Source organism: Lepus europaeus, chromosome 8 (assembly GCF_033115175.1).
Source record: "Lepus europaeus isolate LE1 chromosome 8, mLepTim1.pri, whole genome shotgun sequence".
NCBI classification, from domain to species: domain Eukaryota; kingdom Metazoa; phylum Chordata; class Mammalia; order Lagomorpha; family Leporidae; genus Lepus; species Lepus europaeus.
Window position 1 is genome coordinate 96,600,484 of NC_084834.1, and position 18,672 is coordinate 96,619,155.

The 18,672-nt window shown below is 41.9% G+C and overlaps 1 protein-coding gene across 2 annotated transcripts in view; it reads left to right on the forward strand.

Moving 5' to 3' along the window:
• The first annotated feature begins 3,055 nt into the window (after window positions 1–3,055).
• PRKG2 (protein kinase cGMP-dependent 2) overlaps window positions 3,056–18,672 on the forward strand; it is a 97,994-nt gene continuing 82,377 nt past the window's right edge. For both annotated transcript variants that reach the window (XM_062199194.1, XM_062199195.1), the window contains exon 1: window positions 3,056–3,516. In XM_062199194.1, the coding sequence (XP_062055178.1) occupies window positions 3,056–3,516 (461 nt within the window). The remainder of the gene's footprint in view (window positions 3,517–18,672) is intronic.

Sequence of the window (18,672 nt, forward strand, 5' to 3'; positions counted from 1 at the left end):
GATGCCTACTATATGCCAACCATTGCACAGGGCACTTTACAAGCATAATCTTCGGAGTAACCTTATGAGACAAGTATAAGTGTATCCACTTTATAGATAACGAAAACTAAAGGTCAGAGATTCTAATTTATAGAAGGCTGGAAAAGGGCAAATTGTTTTCTAACCCTGAGTGGCCTGACTCCATCACTCGGCTAAATTTTGGTCTTTCTCTCCAAACTCCCTTCTTATTACATCATGTTCTGCCTTCTGAATATAAAATTGACTTTAACAAACCATAGTTGCTAGATTGATGGAGCAACATCCTGTGGTTCAATTCTCCTTGTGACTAACAATACATATTTGAGAACTAGCTTATTTTAGTGACTGATACAGGAAACAGACTGAATCTAATTAGGTTTTATGAAGCCAGAGACTTGAAGCTTTGACTTCAGGGACGACAAAATTTAAATGAGTGAGCTAAGAAATCAGACTGCTATTTAGACATTTAATAACTTACTTTTCTTAACTTAGTGATTTGAAAGATGAGTTGGTTACTCTCATTTCACTCCTCTTTGGAATTCTAAATAGCTTGAAAGATTTATACAGCTTCCAAATTGACTTCATTAAAACCAGGGAATAGTGGGTGTTTTGGGAGAATTGAACACCTTCTGCCTAATTGTGTTTCATGTTTGTAAAATTATTAGATTGGTACAGAATTCTTTGAATACTGGGCCTAGAGCAAACATGACTCTAACCCTTTTCATAGTAAGCATGCCAAAAGTGTTTTATCTGTCAAATTTGACTGTAAATCCATGAAGGAATGTATCCCCACTGTATAAGTAGTGGATGACACTTATTTAGATCTTATACAGTTGTTCTTTGAATAAAAGAGGAGTTCCTAGTTTAATATTGTATTGTAAAGTTTTAGTGTTTGCTTTTTTTTTTTTTTAATAAAGCAATTGCGTTTCCTCTTAAACTTCCTCTTTCCCCATTGGCCTAAGAATGCTTGTTCAAGAACTAAAAAGCCCATCTAGAGGGATCACAGCTGCATGTTAAAAATTTGTGCATGTATTAATTTAAGATACCTTCGGGAGCACCGTTCTCCTGCCTGCAATTCAGAATCTCTTTCAAGTTTATTCTTAGACTCCAGGCTAACATCTTGTGTACTGCTTATTTGGGATGCAAGTATGTCCAAGGCTATGTCCTCGGTTTTCCATCTCCTGAGCCTTCACATATATTCTTCATGTAAGAGAACAAAAAATGTTGCCAACTCAAATAAAACTTACAGGTGATGCCTACCACACCTTGCAACAGAGACAGGCAGTTCTCTGGAGGCTAATGTTTTTTAATGACTAGTTTTATTTGAAAGAGTTATGGGGGGGGGGAGAAGAGAATGGATCTTCTATCTGCTGGTTCACTCCCCAGATGGCCACAATGGCCAGGGCTGGGTCAGACTGAAGCTGGAAGCCAGGAGGTTCTTCCAGGTCTCCCTCATGGGTGGCAGGGACCCAGGCAGGCATTTGGGCCATCCTCTGCTGCATTTCGAAGCTGTTAACAAGGAGCCGGATCAGAAGTGGAGCAGCCGAGTCAATTGCCATCCATATGGGATGCCGAGTCGTAGGAGGCGGCTTTACCTGTTGTCCCACAAGGCCAGCCATACAAGATCACTTTTATAAATACATTCATTTTCTGTTTGTACCATCTGTGTTATGCAACTTACAATTTTTGGTTCTATCTGAAACTGAGATGCTGTGTTATATTCATGCATCCGTGCCTTTGGTGTTGTCAAGACCACAATTATTTTGGCAAGGCTAGAGAAATATATCTAAGCATTTCATTTCTTTCTGAGCTAAATTTGGAGGCAGAGAGGGGCAAGAAACTGCAGGTTGTAAAATGTCAAAGTTACTTGTTTCTCTTCTGATTTTCGATAACCAGACCTATTCCAAGCATAGTTTATAAAGGTTCTAAAGTTTCTTGGGCTATTGTCGTCAAAAATCACATCTGTACAAGAAAAATGAACTTTAAGTAGGTACCCTAAAAATCCTTGAGCATTGGAGTCATTAATCAGGCCAGTATTTCCCAACTTTCACTCCTCTGAGTTCTGCTCTTATGATTTTTCTCGTATGTACTTATTACCTGCAGATGATTTGTTTTTAGTTTCGTTGAACTGGCCCAGTACACCTAAATACCTAACTTAGCTCCAACTAAAGCAATAATATCCATGAATCAGAACTTTGTGCGGTGCTAATTGTTTGTCTTCCTAATAAATGTTAAATACATAGTTATTGAACCATTAAAGTTTCTGAGTCAACTAAGATCATTCCATCACCCCTCATCTGCATGGTACATCTTGAGACTCCCTGGATCAGTGAACACATTGGGATCTACCTGAGGATATCTTTGATAGGAAAGCACTAGAAATTTTTGGACACCTTGGCTATAGGACATAAAGTAAAGAAAGCAGTAGAATCTGGATGTCTCTGTTTCCTTCTAGTGACCACAACCCAGAAGGTCTTAACGTTATCAGAAATATAATATCTTAAGGTACAGACAGTAGGAGAAGAGCACTGACAAGGCCTCCCCAAGTCTGCCTCTGCCCTCTGAGAGATGCAGATGTGTTATTCTGTAACTCAGGGGAGGTGTTTCACTCTGGCTGCACAAGGAGCTGTGAGAGTTGTGAAATTTCCAAGCCTCTGTTGCTGTGACTGCTCCTTTGAGTTTTATCTTTGCCATGCTGACCTCCAAATTGCAGTTTTGTTGTGAAGCGTTTGATGGTTGTCCCGCAGATGACCAAAGAGAGCAGCAGGTGATACTGGCTGTGTGTGCAGAATGCTTATGTGTAGAGCTGTCGTCACAGTGGGACAGGGGAGAGCAAATTCTAATGCTAGGTTCTCTTCATGGTAGGAAAAGGGAAATTGATCAATAGCATTCCTTCTAGACACATGGGGAAATGTATTGCTTATCCAATGATGCTGACCGGTGTGTTGCTGTACGGAGAGGGCAGGGGTGCTGTTGGAAAATGGAGCTTCCCTGGGTAATTCCCAATCCTGTGCCCTTTCTCAGGTCCCTGAGCAAAATGGGAAATGGTTCAGTGAAACCCAAGCATTCCAAGCATCCAGATGGCCACTCGGGGAACCTCACCACGGATGCCCTGCGGAGCAAGGTGGCAGAGCTGGAGAGGGAGCTGAGGAGGAGGGATGCTGAGATCCAGGAGCGGGAGTACCACTTGAAGGAGCTGCGCGAGCAGCTGTCCAAGCAGACTGTGGCCATCGCCGAGCTCACGGAGGAGCTGCAGAATAAGTGCATCCAGCTGAACAAGCTTCAGGACGTGGTGCACGTGCAGGGAGGAAGCCTGCCTCAGGCCTCTCCTGATAAAGTGCTTCTTGAGGTGCACCGGAAGACCTCGGGGTTGGTCTCCTTGCACAGCAGGAGGGGAGCAAAGGCTGGAGTGTCTGCCGAGCCAACAACCCGAACGTATGACCTCAACAAACCCCCCGAGTTTTCCTTTGAGAAAGCAAGAGTCAGAAAGGACTCCAGGTAAGAGGTTACTGCAGTTGCTGTGCCCCTTTGCCTCCTGGCCTCATGAAAGTCCGGAGTGGGCTCCTTAGGAAGCCTAACGGGCTTATTCACCCTTTCACGTTTAGGGATGGAAGGGTTTTTTCAAATGGTTTTGTTGTGCAAAAGGATCTCCCATGAAGCAGAGCTTTTCTTTAAAGCATGACTTGCACTTTACCTGGACTTTGAAGATATGTATATCTATCTCTAGCAGAGAAGAAATTGAGTTTATTGAGTCATTTCATTATCTTGAAAACCCTAGGGGGAATGAAGAGGTAGGGTTAGGACGTCTAAACTTCTCTATCTAGTAGGGTGGAGTTAAAAATGTACAGAAATCTGAGAAGGTGTTCAGTGCAGCTGTTAAGACATCCCTTGGGAGGTCCACATCCCACATTAGAGTGTCTGGGTTCAAGTCCCGCCTCTGCACTTGATTCCAGCTTCCTGCTGTTGTGTATTCTGGGTGGCAGCAGATGATGGCTCAGGTAGTGGAGTCCCTGCAAACCACACATAGGAGACTTGGTTTGAGTTCCAGGCTCCTGGCTCTGGCCTGGCGTGGCCCTGACTGAGTTAGGGTCCCTTTTCTCTGTGCTTTACTTTTTGTTCTGAAAAAGTAATGCATTATTCATTTGAGAGGCAGAGAGAGAATGAGAGAGTGAATGTGGTCCCCTTTGCTGGTTCACTCATGAAACGCCTGCATCGTGGTCTGGGGCTGCTGGGTAAAGTTAGGAGCCAGGAACTCAATTCAGGTTTCCCAGGTGGGTGGCAGGGACCCAAGTACTTGAATCATTACTTGCTGCCTCCCAGACTGTGCCTTCGTAGGAAGCTAGAATCTGAATCTGAGCAGGGATTCTAGCCCAGACACTTGGATATGGGGTGCAAGCATCCCAACTGGCATTGTCACTGTTATGCCTTATGTCCACCCCTTATGTTCAATTTATTAATTGAAATAATGTCTTTCACATTGATAATATCTTGGCTGAGCCTGGATCTCTTATACAAAATGCACAAACTGTGAAATTAAATCAAATTTTAATTTATTCACAGATACAAGTAATATAAATCAAGATAAAACATCTGACTTAAACAAATGATTACCTTTGACAACAAAATTATAAAAGGAGGTTTAATTCATCAATTTGTTGACAGTGCTTGGCACATAGTGAGTGATCAATAAATATTTGTTAAAGAAGCTAGTCATGCTGGATTATTAATCATGTTAATCTGTGACTAAAAGAGCTCTAATTAATATTAGATTTCAGGAGAATTCTATTAAGCCAGAAGTTTTGTTATTAATTGGCTTAAAAAGGTTTTATCTGTTTCTTTTTCAGTAGTAATAATTACTTATTTTTAATCATATCAATTCAGAAATCATAAATGTCACAAACTTATGCTTGTTTTTCAGAAACTGAACGTCATCCAGGGTTCTCTTTTGATAGATCAGAGATATATCAGTGTGTAGTATTGTGCATTATATTCCATAAATAAGTTTATATAACATCTAAAATACTTTTCAAATAGCAGTGTGTTTTTATATGTAGGACAGCATGTAAGAGAATTTAATAGCAATCCATCTTCTTTGACTTCTCCCTACACATGCCTCCAGATTTCTGCTCTGAACCAAGATTATGTCATTGCTTTGTTCAAAGACTTAATGTTCATCCTGAGGCAAAACACCATTCTTGCAGTGTTGAGCAATCTGAGATAAGCATATTCCTATGAATTTCTTTATTAGCTATTGTAACCAGGCAAATAAAATCAGTAGGTATGCACAATTTCTGGACCAAACCCACACAGTGAGTAGAACTCAGGAAAGACAGTCTGTCCCCTGAATTAGGATCATCAGTGATTCCCCTCATCGTACAGGAAAGGCAGATGGGTGCCCGTCTGGGTTAAGGTCAGGTTGAAGAAAGGGGCTAGTTCATTTCTTAATGATTGGTGCTAAGGAGACCAAAGTAGATTACCCATGCCCATATGCTCAGCCGCTTTCAGAGGGCCTTGTGGTTCTAAATTGAAAAATTAATAACATATGGAAACAACTCTTTTTACATTAACTGGATTGTGCCTCAATTTCCCTTGCAAAAAATACAAACATATCTCTCCCTAAGTCCTAAATCACTGACTACACACAGACAGCTTATTCAGAGATAACTTTCTGCATTTTTTCATAAATGCTCAATATTACAGTTCATTTTCCATTTCAAAACAGTTATCACTTTAGAGAAAAGCCAGAATAATATTTTCATATTTTTGTATTTCTTTTCTACAATTTATCCAACATCTTAGGAAAAACAATTTTCTGGAAGATAGAGTCTTAAAAAGATAGGTGTATCCTTCATGATAAAGGATGGTGTGACTTGGTTGGTTGGTTTTTCTTTCTTAAGAAGTTCCTGCTCAGTATTAGAGAATTTTAGATCATCAGTTAAAATAGCTCCTCTGTTTATTTCTTGGACTCTTAATTCTCTTAGTTTATTTCTTGGACTTTTACAAAGTTTCACAGCAGCATTTATGACCAAATTTGTTCCTACCAACATGTATCAACTACATCTTGGATAAAGTTCCTCCTCCACATTGGATTGGAAAGGCATTAAATGGCTTTTCTGTCTTTTTGTCAAAAAGAATGTCTTTTGACTACTTATCAGTGAGCAAGAAACTGAAGGCAGATTCTCCTGGTGACAAACTGTAGTCAAGAGACAGGAAGCACTGATGGAACCAGAGAATAAACTTGATGGGAAGATAGATTTGGAACTTGAGGATTCGGTTTCAGTAATCCACGAGAGACTGTATATCTTGACCTATCAGTCTGCGATTCCGCCGAGGCTCTTGTTGCAGATGAATTGTGAATGGGGCAGGGGCCTCATCATTCGTGAGGCTTCCCAATTCATGCCAGCTTTGTTGTCCTGTACTCACCAAGTGTACTGCTAAGATCTCAAAGGGATTACAAAAACTGTGTAGTTACACTTCCCTGCTTTAAATGGGGGCACTTGTAATAGCCCTATGATGGCATTGGGGAATTCTGTCTCTTGCAATTTGCAATTGAATTCTATCTCTTGAAAAAAATCAGGGGTGTGCTGCTTGAGATCAGGCTCTGGAATAATTTAGCACAGTCCAGTGGAACCTTTTTGCAGTGATGTCCAATATGGTAGCCAAAAGCTGTGCGTGGCTATTGAGCACTTGACTCCTGGCTAACACCAGTAAGGACACTGGATTTTTAATTTTAAGGGTATTGGATAATAGAGTTCTAGACTACATGGTTTTACCTGTAACAGTGCTTGCCTGAGATGGAAATTATGACAGAGTGGTTTGGGGACACATCGTAGACAAAATTCAGTTTTAGAACAAAGCCATAGAAAATGAGCATGTGCCTGTCAGACAGAGGTAGGCAAAGTGTGGAATTGCTGTTGAGCCACACCAGCCTGTCCACTGTGACTTGGCATTGTGCCTGCTGACTGTTTTAGATCTTCAAAAGCCTGCAGCTATGTGGGCACGTGGCCTGTTTCTATTACAAGCACTCAGCTGTATTGAAGTACTATAAACCACATGAGGAGACAGACTATTACAATATATCAAACACTGTGATCTGTGATTGAAATTTAATATGGTGAACATCAGAAGACTTTACTTAAGAAGAAACTTAGAGCTAGTTTCATGCTACCCCCCTCTCTGAAGAAGTGAGTGAACAGCTGCAGGAGAATTACAGATGGGCATGGTAGATGACAGAGCTAAGATTGGAATTCAAGATTCTTGACTCTGACGCCAGGTCTTTCTGCCTTCTGTCCTGCTCCAGTGTTGTCAGCTCTACCCACAGAGATGAAAGCCCTCTAGCCAGACCAGTCTGGGCACCTGTCTGCCTTGTGATGACTTGTCCCAGTGATTGGCAGTAAGATCAGTTGGTGCTTCCTGGTGCCTCCTGGCTTCCTCCATACGGAGTTGACCATTGCAAGGGGAGCCTGCCCGTTGCACCAGCATTTACCAAGGATTGGATCCTCAGAGGGTAGGCCCTGTGAGAAAAGGACATGTAGAAAGGGCTTGATCCATCTCCTGGCACAAACTGGGATATCTGAAAGGTCAAATATGGATTTCCAAGCCCTGGAAATCAGAGGCAAAGAGCAGGGAAGAACTCAGATAGCATTTCTGTCCCTGTCTGACCTGCCTTGGGCTCCAAGATGATCATGCACCCACAGGTCAGACCTCTTAGTGAAATTAAGTTTACTGTTTATGTAGACATTGTTTCGCAAACTTCAGCGCTGGCAGAGCAATGTTATGGCTCATGCTGAACGTCTGGTGGAACATAGGCAGATTAATCAGAAGCATCTGGCTTTCACGAAGAATGGGTAGACTATCATTAGGAACTATTGTTCTCTCATGAACAGGGAAGACAGAACAAAGGCCTGCCATCTGACTTGAGATGCGAACTCCAGTTTTAGGAAGGACGAATGCTTTTGTTTGTCACTGCCAGCCCAGGAGCAGAATAGGTAAAAGTGGAAAAGGCTGGTGAGTCATACGTTGAAATAAGATGTGGGAAAGGAGCAAGAAAGAGCACGTTTGTTATTATTTGTGCTTTTCTAAAGCAATGTGGAGCACTTGAGTGTGTATTACAGAATCATCTCTCCTTTATTGAATAGGAATGTTTCTGGGAAAAGGTTTGCCTGTCACTAATGGTATACCGGCCACCACTCTGAATGCTTCTCAAATACTGAGTCATTGAATCCTCACAACAGACTTATAACATAGGTAGTGTTATTATCACCCTCATTTCATATATGGGGAAACTGAGGCATGCAGAACTCTGTAACTTGCCTAAGGCTGGAACCAAGATCAGAAATACTACTGTCTGGGGTCTGGTCTAATCACCCTGCATGTGATTATCCCAGGATAAAAATATGTTTTGAAATTTGTATGTGTTGTTTGTGTATCTGTCATTTTAGAAGCATGGGGCGATGGGAGAGAGAGAGAGAGAGGGAGAGGGATATTCAGTGACTGGGACTGGACCAGGCCAAAGCCTAGAGTTAAGAACTCAGTCCAGGTCTACCATGTGGGTGCTAGGACCAAGTACTTGAGCCATCACCTGCCACCTCTCAAGGTTTGTATGAGCAGGAGGCTGGAGTCAGAAGCTCGAGCCAGGAATTAAACTCAGGTACTTTGATGTGGGAAGAAGGCATATTTAGCCACTAGGTTAAATATATGCCTTGGCTTCTAGACATTTCAGCTGAGAAATCTCATAAAATATTAAATATATAAGCAGAAATATTTTTAAAAAGCTGTGATAAGAACTCCATGCTGGTGTTATTTCTCTCTGAAAACTATCCTTCCAGCAAGTGCTGCTCTGCTCTCAGGTTACAGTAGACAGGAATTTTGATTGAGGGGAGGAACCCTTTTTCCCCTACCCATGAAATAGTGACTTCCATGTTGCCACACGGAAGCGTCTGTATTCAGATTTTAGATAAATAAGGACATACTAAAGAGTGTGTAATAGACTCTGGATTATCAGTTAGAGATTAAAATTTGTGTACTTTCAATAGTTAACCATAAAAAAAATTGGTGCATGTACATTCATATTGTCACTTCTACTTGGGGCTTTAGAGAAGAAAAAACCAAAACCAACGGTATCTGTATAAAGAGGGAAGAAAAAAAACTTCCAGTTGTGTGGTGGCCTGGTAGCCAGAGGTGCAGGTGACAGGTCGGTGAAAGTCGTCAGGATGCTGAAAAAATGGAAGATTCTGTTGTGTAGCAGTAATGTTCATGTCAACACCCGCGTCAGAACTGGCTGCGCAGGGATGGAATGAGAAGACCACGTTATCAGCTAACTGTTGGATGCCTGTTGTTTGCCATGCGTTACCTCGTGAAGGCTTTGGATGGAACCAGTGAGGCGGGGGCTGCTTTTCCCTGCTACTGAAGGTGAAGTTCGAGCTTGGAGGCTTTCGGCAGCTTGCCGGAGGTGGTAGCCTTGCACTTCCTCCAGCCGTGTGTCCAGCGAGTCTGCGCGGTGTCAACCGCGTCCTCTCTACCTGCATTTACCCGCTGTGCAGCCTACAATGTTAATGGCTCCCTTGGGGATGCACAACCACGCTGGAGGCTTTTTTGCAGGGGTGAACAGTTCTGCTAAAGAAGGGAGAGGTCAAAAAACACAGGGAAGTTTCAGAACTTGGTGGCATTGACAGCTGCTGTTACATCTAGGTGAAGGTAAATAAGCTCTGGCAGCCTCTCTGAGCCTGGGCACTCCGCCCTCTCGCTTCTGTCTCGGCCTCGTCTTCTCTGGAGGAGCGAGAGGCCTCTGAGTGCTGCCCACTCTGCCTCCTGCTTTGGCCCACTCTAGCCTCTCAGGCGATCTTCTCACTGGTTTCTTTCTGCCCTTTACTCCTTCGCACTTTATACTCTTATACTCAAAAGTTCCAGTCTGACATTTGCTGGGTGTGAAGAGAAATATTTAATCAAACCTCAAAAAAAAAAAAAAAAAAAAAAAGGGATTTAAAGGCTTAACTGTTTAAATATAAAAAAAAAAAGATTTATTTATTTGAAAGGCAATAAAGAGAGAGCAATAATTAAAAAGCAATGGGGGGATGTGGGAGGGAGGAAGAGAGAGACAGAGAGAGAGAGAGAGAGAGAAAGAGAGAGAGAGGGAGAGAGAGAGGGAGAGAGAGAGAGAGATCTTCCATCTGCTGATTCACTCCTTAAATGACCTCTAACAGCCAGGGCTGGGCCAGGCTGAAGCCAAGAGCCTGGAACTCCATCCAGGACTCCCATGTGAGTTCAGGGAGCTGGAGCCAGACTGGACAGCTTAACATGCTGTGCCGTAATGCTGGCCCTGACTTCTATACTTTTGAATAAAAGTCTATGTGCTCATTGTCATTGTTAGCACCATGCTGACTCTGAGGAGCCTGCCCTTGCTTTATGCTATTTTTGTTCTACACAAAAATCATACCAATTTTTGACCCAACAGCCTTGGCTAGCTGCTGAAGTATCTAAGATTTCCGTTTCTCCTTCAGGTTAAGACATTCAGTTCAATACTTATTGAGTGCATATTGAATCCATGAGGCTTATTCTTTAATTCTGTTTTCCTCTACTTTTGCTCCTCTTCTTTTTTTGTCCTTCAGCCCCAAGTTTTTTCACTGATACTTTTATTTTATTCTTTCATTTTCTTCCATTATCGGTATCCAACTAATCAAGGACCACTGGTACCACTTGTGAGCAGCAACTACAGGCCAGGCACACTGGGCGTGGCCTGTCTGTGATAGCTGTCTCACTGACTTTCACTGTAAACCTATGGGTATTACCATCTGAGGCTTAGCATGCAGAAGTAACTAGCCCATAGTCATTGCCAGGAATGCCTAAAGCCCCTTTAACCTTTCCTGGACATTAACACAGGTGCCTCTAGACTGCAACAGCTGTACAACCTGCAGTCATTTTATTTTGCTTGCTGTCTTCTTAGTATATAGGATATTTATAGCAATTCCAAATAAGTTATTTGTTCCAGATGAGTTTGTTCAGGTGAATGGAGCAGTGTTGGGTTTGAACTACTGTCTTGGAAGTTGGGCAGCAGCCTCCCTCTGTCCTGACTTCCACCTTCTGAGTGCCTGCTGAAATGTGATGGTTTGTTCTGACTCATTTTTTTTTTTTCTCTCTGAAACATTCCAAGCCATTCTGAGCACTCTCTGTTTCCTTGCTATATCCCGGTAAAAGACTATGGTGAAATAACATAGTTGAGAAGACAGTGCATTTCTTCTGTTTGTTTGTTGGATCAGAGGGAAGTGTTGCCCCCTGGCCCTTGCTAATAAGCAGTGCCATGAGTTGGCAGGGGGCCTCCCTTTGCCTTCTGGAAGCTGAGCTACTAGCTCCTGCTACCTGACTTTTCCTAAGGTTTAAATAGCAATTCATTTTTTCAAGAAGGGAACAGATCTGAAGAGAAGGTTAAAACTGTTTCTTTTTTCTAAAGAGATTTATTAGCGCGGCTCACTAGGCTAATCCTCCGCCTTGCGGCGCCGGCACACCAGGTTCTAGTCCCGGTCGGGGCACTGATCCTGTCCCGGTTGCCCCTCTTCCAGGCCAGCTCTCTGCTGTGGCCAGGGAGTGCAGTGGAGGATGGCCCAAGTGCTTGGGCCCTGCACCCCATGGGAGACCAGGAGAAGCACCTGGCACCTGCCATCGGATCAGCGCAGTGCGCCGGCCGCAGCACGCTACCGCGGCGGCCATTGGAGGGTGAACCAACGGCAAAAGGAAGACCTTTCTCTCTGTCTCTCTCTCACTGTCCACTCTGCCTGTCAAAAAAAAAATAAATAAATAAATAAAAAAAACAAAAAAGAAAAAAAGAAAAGAAGGTGTTACACAGAGACAGGGATACACACACACACACACACAGATATTCCATCTGCTGGTTCACTCCCCCAGATAGCCACAATGTCTAGGGCTGGGCCAGGCAGAAGCCAAGAGCCAGGAGATTCTTCCAGGTCTCCCACTCGGGTGGCAGGGGCCCAAACACTCAGGTCTTCTTTCATTGCTTTTCCCAGGATGTTAGAAGGGAGCTGGATCAGAAGTGGAGCAGCTGGAATATGAACTGGTGCCCATATGGGATGCTGGCATTGCAGGTGATGGCTTTACCTGCTATGCCACTGCTCCAGCCCCAGTTATTATTTTAGACTCATTGGAAGTACCTTTTTTGTGAAAGATAACATTTATTATATTCATTCTTTTAAAACTGTTGCCTTTTTGTGAAGTCTCACTTTAGAACAATTTGTCTTTACAAGTACTTGTTGTATGGTTTGTTTTCTTTTGTTGATGTGCCTGTGTGTGTATGTGTGTGTGTGTGTGTTCTGTAGCCAGAAATGGATAGAAGATAATTCAAATATACTTTATCCTAAAGTGTGAGTGATCAGGACACCCAGATACTCATTTAATCCCCCAGGGTCATTTTTTAATTATGCCAAATCAATCTTTTAAAAATAAATTGAACTGTGTATTTTTAACAGATAGAACTTGATGTCATGGGAGATATAGAGAGTAAAATAGTTGCTATAGTGAAGTACATTAACATATCCATTATGTCCTATGGTTACCCATTTTTGTTTGGTTTGATTTTTGTGTCAAGAGCAGCCAAGTTGATTTTAATTGGTGAATTTTAAGAATATGTTTAGACAGCTAGGGGCTTACAAATTAAGCTCTGGGAAATGGGAGGGAAAGAAAGATCTGGAACTTCCATTTCTTTCTGTAGAGATGAGGAAAAGGGAAATAAAAACTTAAGAGAACAAGCAATCACTTAAAATCTCTTGGAAACAGAGACTCTTGGAAACTCAGCTGAACCTGTGTCCTATTGCCCCATCATCAGTTACCACCAGCTTAGCAGTTTAAATAGCACACGTTTGCCATCTTGGAGTTCCCACGGGTCAGAAGTCCAGGCAGGGTTTAGGTCCCTTGCTCAGCCTCGCACGGCTGCAGTCAAGGGGTCAGCAGGCTGTGTTCCTTTCCAGTGCTCTCTGCAGGAAGTGGTTCTCTTCCATGCTGATGCAATTGTTGGCAAAATGCAGTTCCTTGCGGCTGCAGGACTAAGATTCCCATTTTCTTGCTGGCGGTCACCCAGGGGTGACCCAAGGCTCCTTGATGTGTGTCCTCTTCCTGTAGGCCCTCCACAGCCGCCATTTCATTCCTTCATGACCAGCTACATTGTCTGATTACAGTTGGTTAAGGGTGACATTGGGTCTAACAACCACAGCAGGGCTGTCCCATCACTGCTGCTGTATTTTGTCAATGAGGAGCAAGTCCCAGGTTCTGTTCCCACTTGGGGGGCATGGATCGTACCAGAACATAACAGTGGTGCTGGAGATCATGGGGCCATCCCAGGAGTCAGGATGCCACTCCAGGCCATCTGCTTCTCTGAGGTGTGATTCCCTGGTTTGGTTAAGAGCGCTCTCCATGTTGAGTATGTAAAACCATGCATAAAAACTCCAGAGTCTTGTACATCATGTTCACATGTGCATCATTCACAATAAACCCAAGGTAAAAAAAAAGCCGAGTGCCATCAATGGATGAGTGGAGAAACAAAATCCAGTGCATACCTGCAATGCCATAGTATTCTGCCTCAAAAGGGACGTTCTGGCCCACGTGACAGCATGAATGTCCCTTGAAGACATTCTGCTAAGTGAAATACGCCAGACACAGCAGGATAAATATTGTATGGCCTCACATTTATGAGGAACCTAGAGAAGTGAAGTTTATACAGACGTGAAGGAGAAGGGAAGTTGCCAGGGTAGGAGGGAGTGAGAAAAGGAGTTAGTGAACATTGGTTGTGGTGTTTCTGCTTAGGAAGGTGGAAAGAGTTCAGCCAGGGGTGATGGTTGGCAACCAATGGGAACATACTAATGCTTCTGAATACCCTGATAAATGGCTTAAATGGTACATTTATGTCATGTGTATTTTGCCATAGCTGAAAGCAAGAGTCCTGGCTCTAGCTGGACAGCATGAGCATAAACGTGAAGGCCATATTTTAGTTACACACGGGATGCTGGGAGGTGGGAGAGGACAGTAGAGGTTAACTCACTTCTGGGTTGATTCGTTGTGTTGCAAATGAGCATTGGCTATGTCAGAGTGCTGTGACAACATTAACTGATTACTATTCATCAATAATTGTTAATTTCTTAATATCGTGGCTTGACTATGGGATTAGCCTGCAGTAAAGACATGTTCTCAGTGCTATAGAAATATGGAGGTAAGAGACAACTTCAGACTCCTTACATTTTCTTGAGTACAGCTGCAATGAATTCTAAGTGCAATGTGGTCACCTTGGAAATATGAAAAAATATTGATCCTTGAATCCAGTCCCCAAGGAGTCTGATTTAACTGATTTGACGTGGGAGCCCTGGACACAGGGGTTTGATGAGAGCTTCCTTGATGATTCTAACATGCAGCCAAAAACCACTGCGCTACAAGGACAGGCTTCCCCAATGCTGACTCCTGAAATAACTCAGTTTGATCATCATGAAGCAATACTAATTACAGTGCTATTTACCATTTATTCCTGATTACCATGCTGCGCAATGATGGTTATGCATATCACTGAGTGCGTCAGGTTAACTTCCTTGTAAGTTTTGGTTGTTTTCAACATTTCATTATTAACCTCGATTCTTTAATGCTCACGGGAATAGGATCATCTGCACGGATGTAAGAGAGAGAAAAATGTTTGTTGTGAGTGTCAAGCAACAGTAAACATGATGAAACTACAACCGTGCTTAATCATATGGGCAACAGATAGGAGAATTGACAGGAGAAAGTCATGCTCATTTTCTGATTACTCATATAATGACCTCATCCTTCTCATGCTAGTTTCTCAAATTATAAGCATGTACATTTATTAGGTGTTTTTGTTGTTGTTTCTTGTTGGCTTATCACTTGAACAAAAATTTCTGTGGGAGGGGTGGAAGAGATGCTTACTGAGGTTATCATCTTTGCCTTGTTTATAGGTGGTGACATTTCCCCCTCTACACTTGTCCCTGTGTCCATAATTTGTATATTAAAGGGAATAATTTAGTGTATACTAAGTACAATTCTAGATGTTGGGTAATAACAGGATGAAGACAGCACTGTGTACCCTTGAAGATAGAGTCCCTTCAGGGAAATTAAAATTTATTTAGTACTGTGTGATTAATGTTCTTTTTAAAAAAAGACTTAATGGGGCCAACACTGTGGTCCCAGTGTGTTAAAACCCCAGCTGCAGTGCCAGCATCCCTTATGGGCACCATTTTGAGTCCTGGCTGCTCCACTTCCAATCCAGCTATCTGCTGTGGCCTGGGAAAGCAGTAGAAGATGGCCCAAGTCCCTGGGCCTCTGCACCTACATAGGAGACCCGGGAGAAGCTCCTGGCTCCAGGCTTTGGATCAGCAGTCATTTGGGGAGTGAACCAGTGGATGGAAGACGTCTCTCTCTCTGGCTCTACCTCTCTCTGTAACCCTGTCTTTCAAATAAATTTTAAAAAATTTAAAAAAGACTTATTTATTTGATAGGCAGAGAGAGAGAGAGAGAGAGAGAGAGAGAGAGAGAGAGAGAGAATCTTCCATCTGCTGGTTCACTCCCCAAATGGTCACAATGGCCAGGTCTGGGGCAAGTAGAAACCAGTAGCCAATGACATCATCCTGGTCTCCCACGTGGGTGCAGGAACCCAAGCACTTGGACCATCTTCTGCTGCTTTCCCAGGCCATTATCAGGGAGCTGGATCAGAAGTGGAGCAGTTGGGACTCGAACCAGTGCCCTGATATGGGAAGCCGGTATCACAACCAGTGGCTTTACCTGTGGTGACACAATGCCAGCTCCTGTGTGATTCATGCTCTAAGAGAGAAGTGAATGAAAGAAGGAGTGAGCATTTGCTTGGTGGACTAGGAAATCCTTTATGGCAGAGAAAAGCGAGAACTTGGTTTGGGTGGATGAATGAACTGTGGGGAAACTAAGTGGCCTGGGACATCTGGGGACCTGCAAGGCATCCTGGGGTCTGTGGATACCCCGGGCACTGGGAGAGTGAAAGCAGGGGAACTGGATTGTCAGAAAGTTCACTAAATTTCAAAGTGCTCGTCCTTAAAGGGAATTCTCTAAATGTTGAGCATTTTGGGATGTTTTCACTCAGTTTTTAAGTAGCTGGTAACCTGGTGATTTATCATAGTAATTGTTATCCCTTATGTAGTATATTTTATGTACTGGGCACATTGCTTAGTGCTTTGTATCATTAATAAATTTAATTCTCATAGAAATCTCACGACCCTTGGAGTGTTTTTATTATTGTTTCACTGCTCAGGAAACTCAGAGATTAAATGACTTGCTCAAGGTTCCACAGTTAGTGGCAGAGCATGGAATCAAACCCTGGCAATCCCAGATCCAGATCTGTGCTCTTAACAAATGTGCATTTCTTATGCTTTTGCCAAGCAGGTTTTCCATTTCTTGTGTCAGATTTTATATGGTATATTTTGTCAGGGTTCCTGAAAAATTGATATATATTTAAAAAGTTATGTATGCTGTTCACTCGTTTTTCAAATCTTTAATATCTATGCTGATGTCTACTCATTTGCAGTATTAGTAATTGTATTACCTGTCTCCCATGCTTTCTTCCCCTCTGCTTCTACATCTTGTTGTGAATTTATCAGCTTTATTAGTCTTCCAGAGAAGCTGTTTTGGACTGTGTTGGTTCTCTTCATTATACTTCTCCCTGAGTTATTAATTTATGCTTCCATTTTGTCATTTCCTGCATTCCCCCCCTTTTTTGAGTCCAATTTGCCTTTCTTTTCTAGATTTTTGTGGCAAACACTTAGATAATTTATTTGTAATCTCTATTCTTTTGTTTTAGCTGTTTAACACTATAGATTTCTAAGCATCCCATTAACTGCACATTGTATGTATTTCTTTTTTCAAAATATTATTTGATTTCTTTATGACATAATACTTGGCCTATAGGCTATTTAAAAATGTATTGCTCAATTTTCAAACATTTGATAATTTTATGATTACATGTTTTTAATTTTTCTTAATTTATTTTCATTTTATTTGGAAGACAGAGGGAGAAAAAGAGAGTAAGATATTCTACCCTCTGGTTCAACCTCAGATGCATGCAGCAGTCAGGGCTGGGCCAGGCTAAAGGCAGGAGCCCAGAACCCAATCCAGTCTCCTATGTGGGTGCCAGGGACCCCCATGTGGCTGTCAGGTCTCCCATGTGGGTGTCCTCTGCTGCCTTCCAACATGCATATTAGCAGAGAGCTAGATTGGAAGTGGAGGAGTTGGGGTACAAAATGAGTGTTTTGAAACGGGACACAGGTAACCTAAGCAGTGACTTGACTGCTGTGCCAAATACCTATGCACAGAATTATATTTTGTTATTGATTTGTAGCCTAATTCTACTGTATTCAAATCTGTGTTACTTTAGATGTAAAAGCACTTGCAACTTGTTTTATGGTTCCCCAAACTATCAATTTACATGAAGATTCCATGTGAACTTCAAAAGAATAAGTATTAAAATTTTATTGAATACAGACTTGAAATATACATTTCATCAAAAGACTGCATGAAGTTTAACAGTTATTTAGAGCTTCTAGTTTTTAATTTTGCCTGCTTGTTCTATTATTTAGAGAGTGCTGTCCAAATCTCCCAAAATAAGTATAGATGATTTGGCCATGGTTTCTTTTAATTTTGTCAATATTGCTTTATATGTTTGAGGGTATCATAATAGATACATACAAATTTGGAATATTTTTATATTGTTGATTACATTGCTGTGATATATCCCTCTGTATTTTTAGAAATGTATTTTACATTAAAGTTTACCTTCCTGTGTCTGGAAAAATTTTTTTTAATTATTGTTCACATAGTATATATTTTTCCATTTTTAAACTTTCATCCTTTCTGTGCCATTATCTCTAATACTTGTCTCTTACAAGCAACACACGTATGTATTTCTCTTTTTATTTCACTAGTATGATAATTTTATTTTCTAATTGAGGAATTTGATCCATTCATATTTAATGTAAACACAAAATATTTGGGTTTAAATCTTGCATCTATTTGTTACCTCTTTGTTGCACTTCTTTAGTTTCTTTTTCTCTACTTTCTTGCCATTTTCTTGGATTAATAAGTATGTTTTTATTAAATTTTATTTTTATTTTCTATTTAAGCATTCTTTGACTAATCTTTTAAGAGTTAGCTTAAATTATGATATGCATCATTAATTTATTAAATTTCTGATACAGATTAGAATTTTTATCAGTTCCTGAGCCATAAATTATGCTAACTCGAAGCCAGCACCGTGGCGCACTAGGTTAATCCTCCGCCTGTGGTGCTGGCATCCCAGCGCCAGATTCTGTCCTGGTTGCTCCTTTTCCAGTCCAGCCCTCTGCTGTGGCCTGGGAAGGCAGTGGAGGATGGTCCAAGTGCTTGGGCCCTGCACCTGCATGGGAGACCAGGAGGAAGCACCTGGCTCCTGGCTTCGGATCGGCGTAGCTCGGGCCGTAGTGGCCACTTGGGGGGTGAACCAAAGGAAGGAAGACCTTTCTCTCTGTCTCTCTCTCTCTCACTGTCTGTAACTCTGCCTGTCAAATGAATAAATAAAAAATCTTTAAAAAATTATGCTAACTCAATTTATTGTTTCCATCTCATATTTTTCATTTATTGTTTTCAGACATT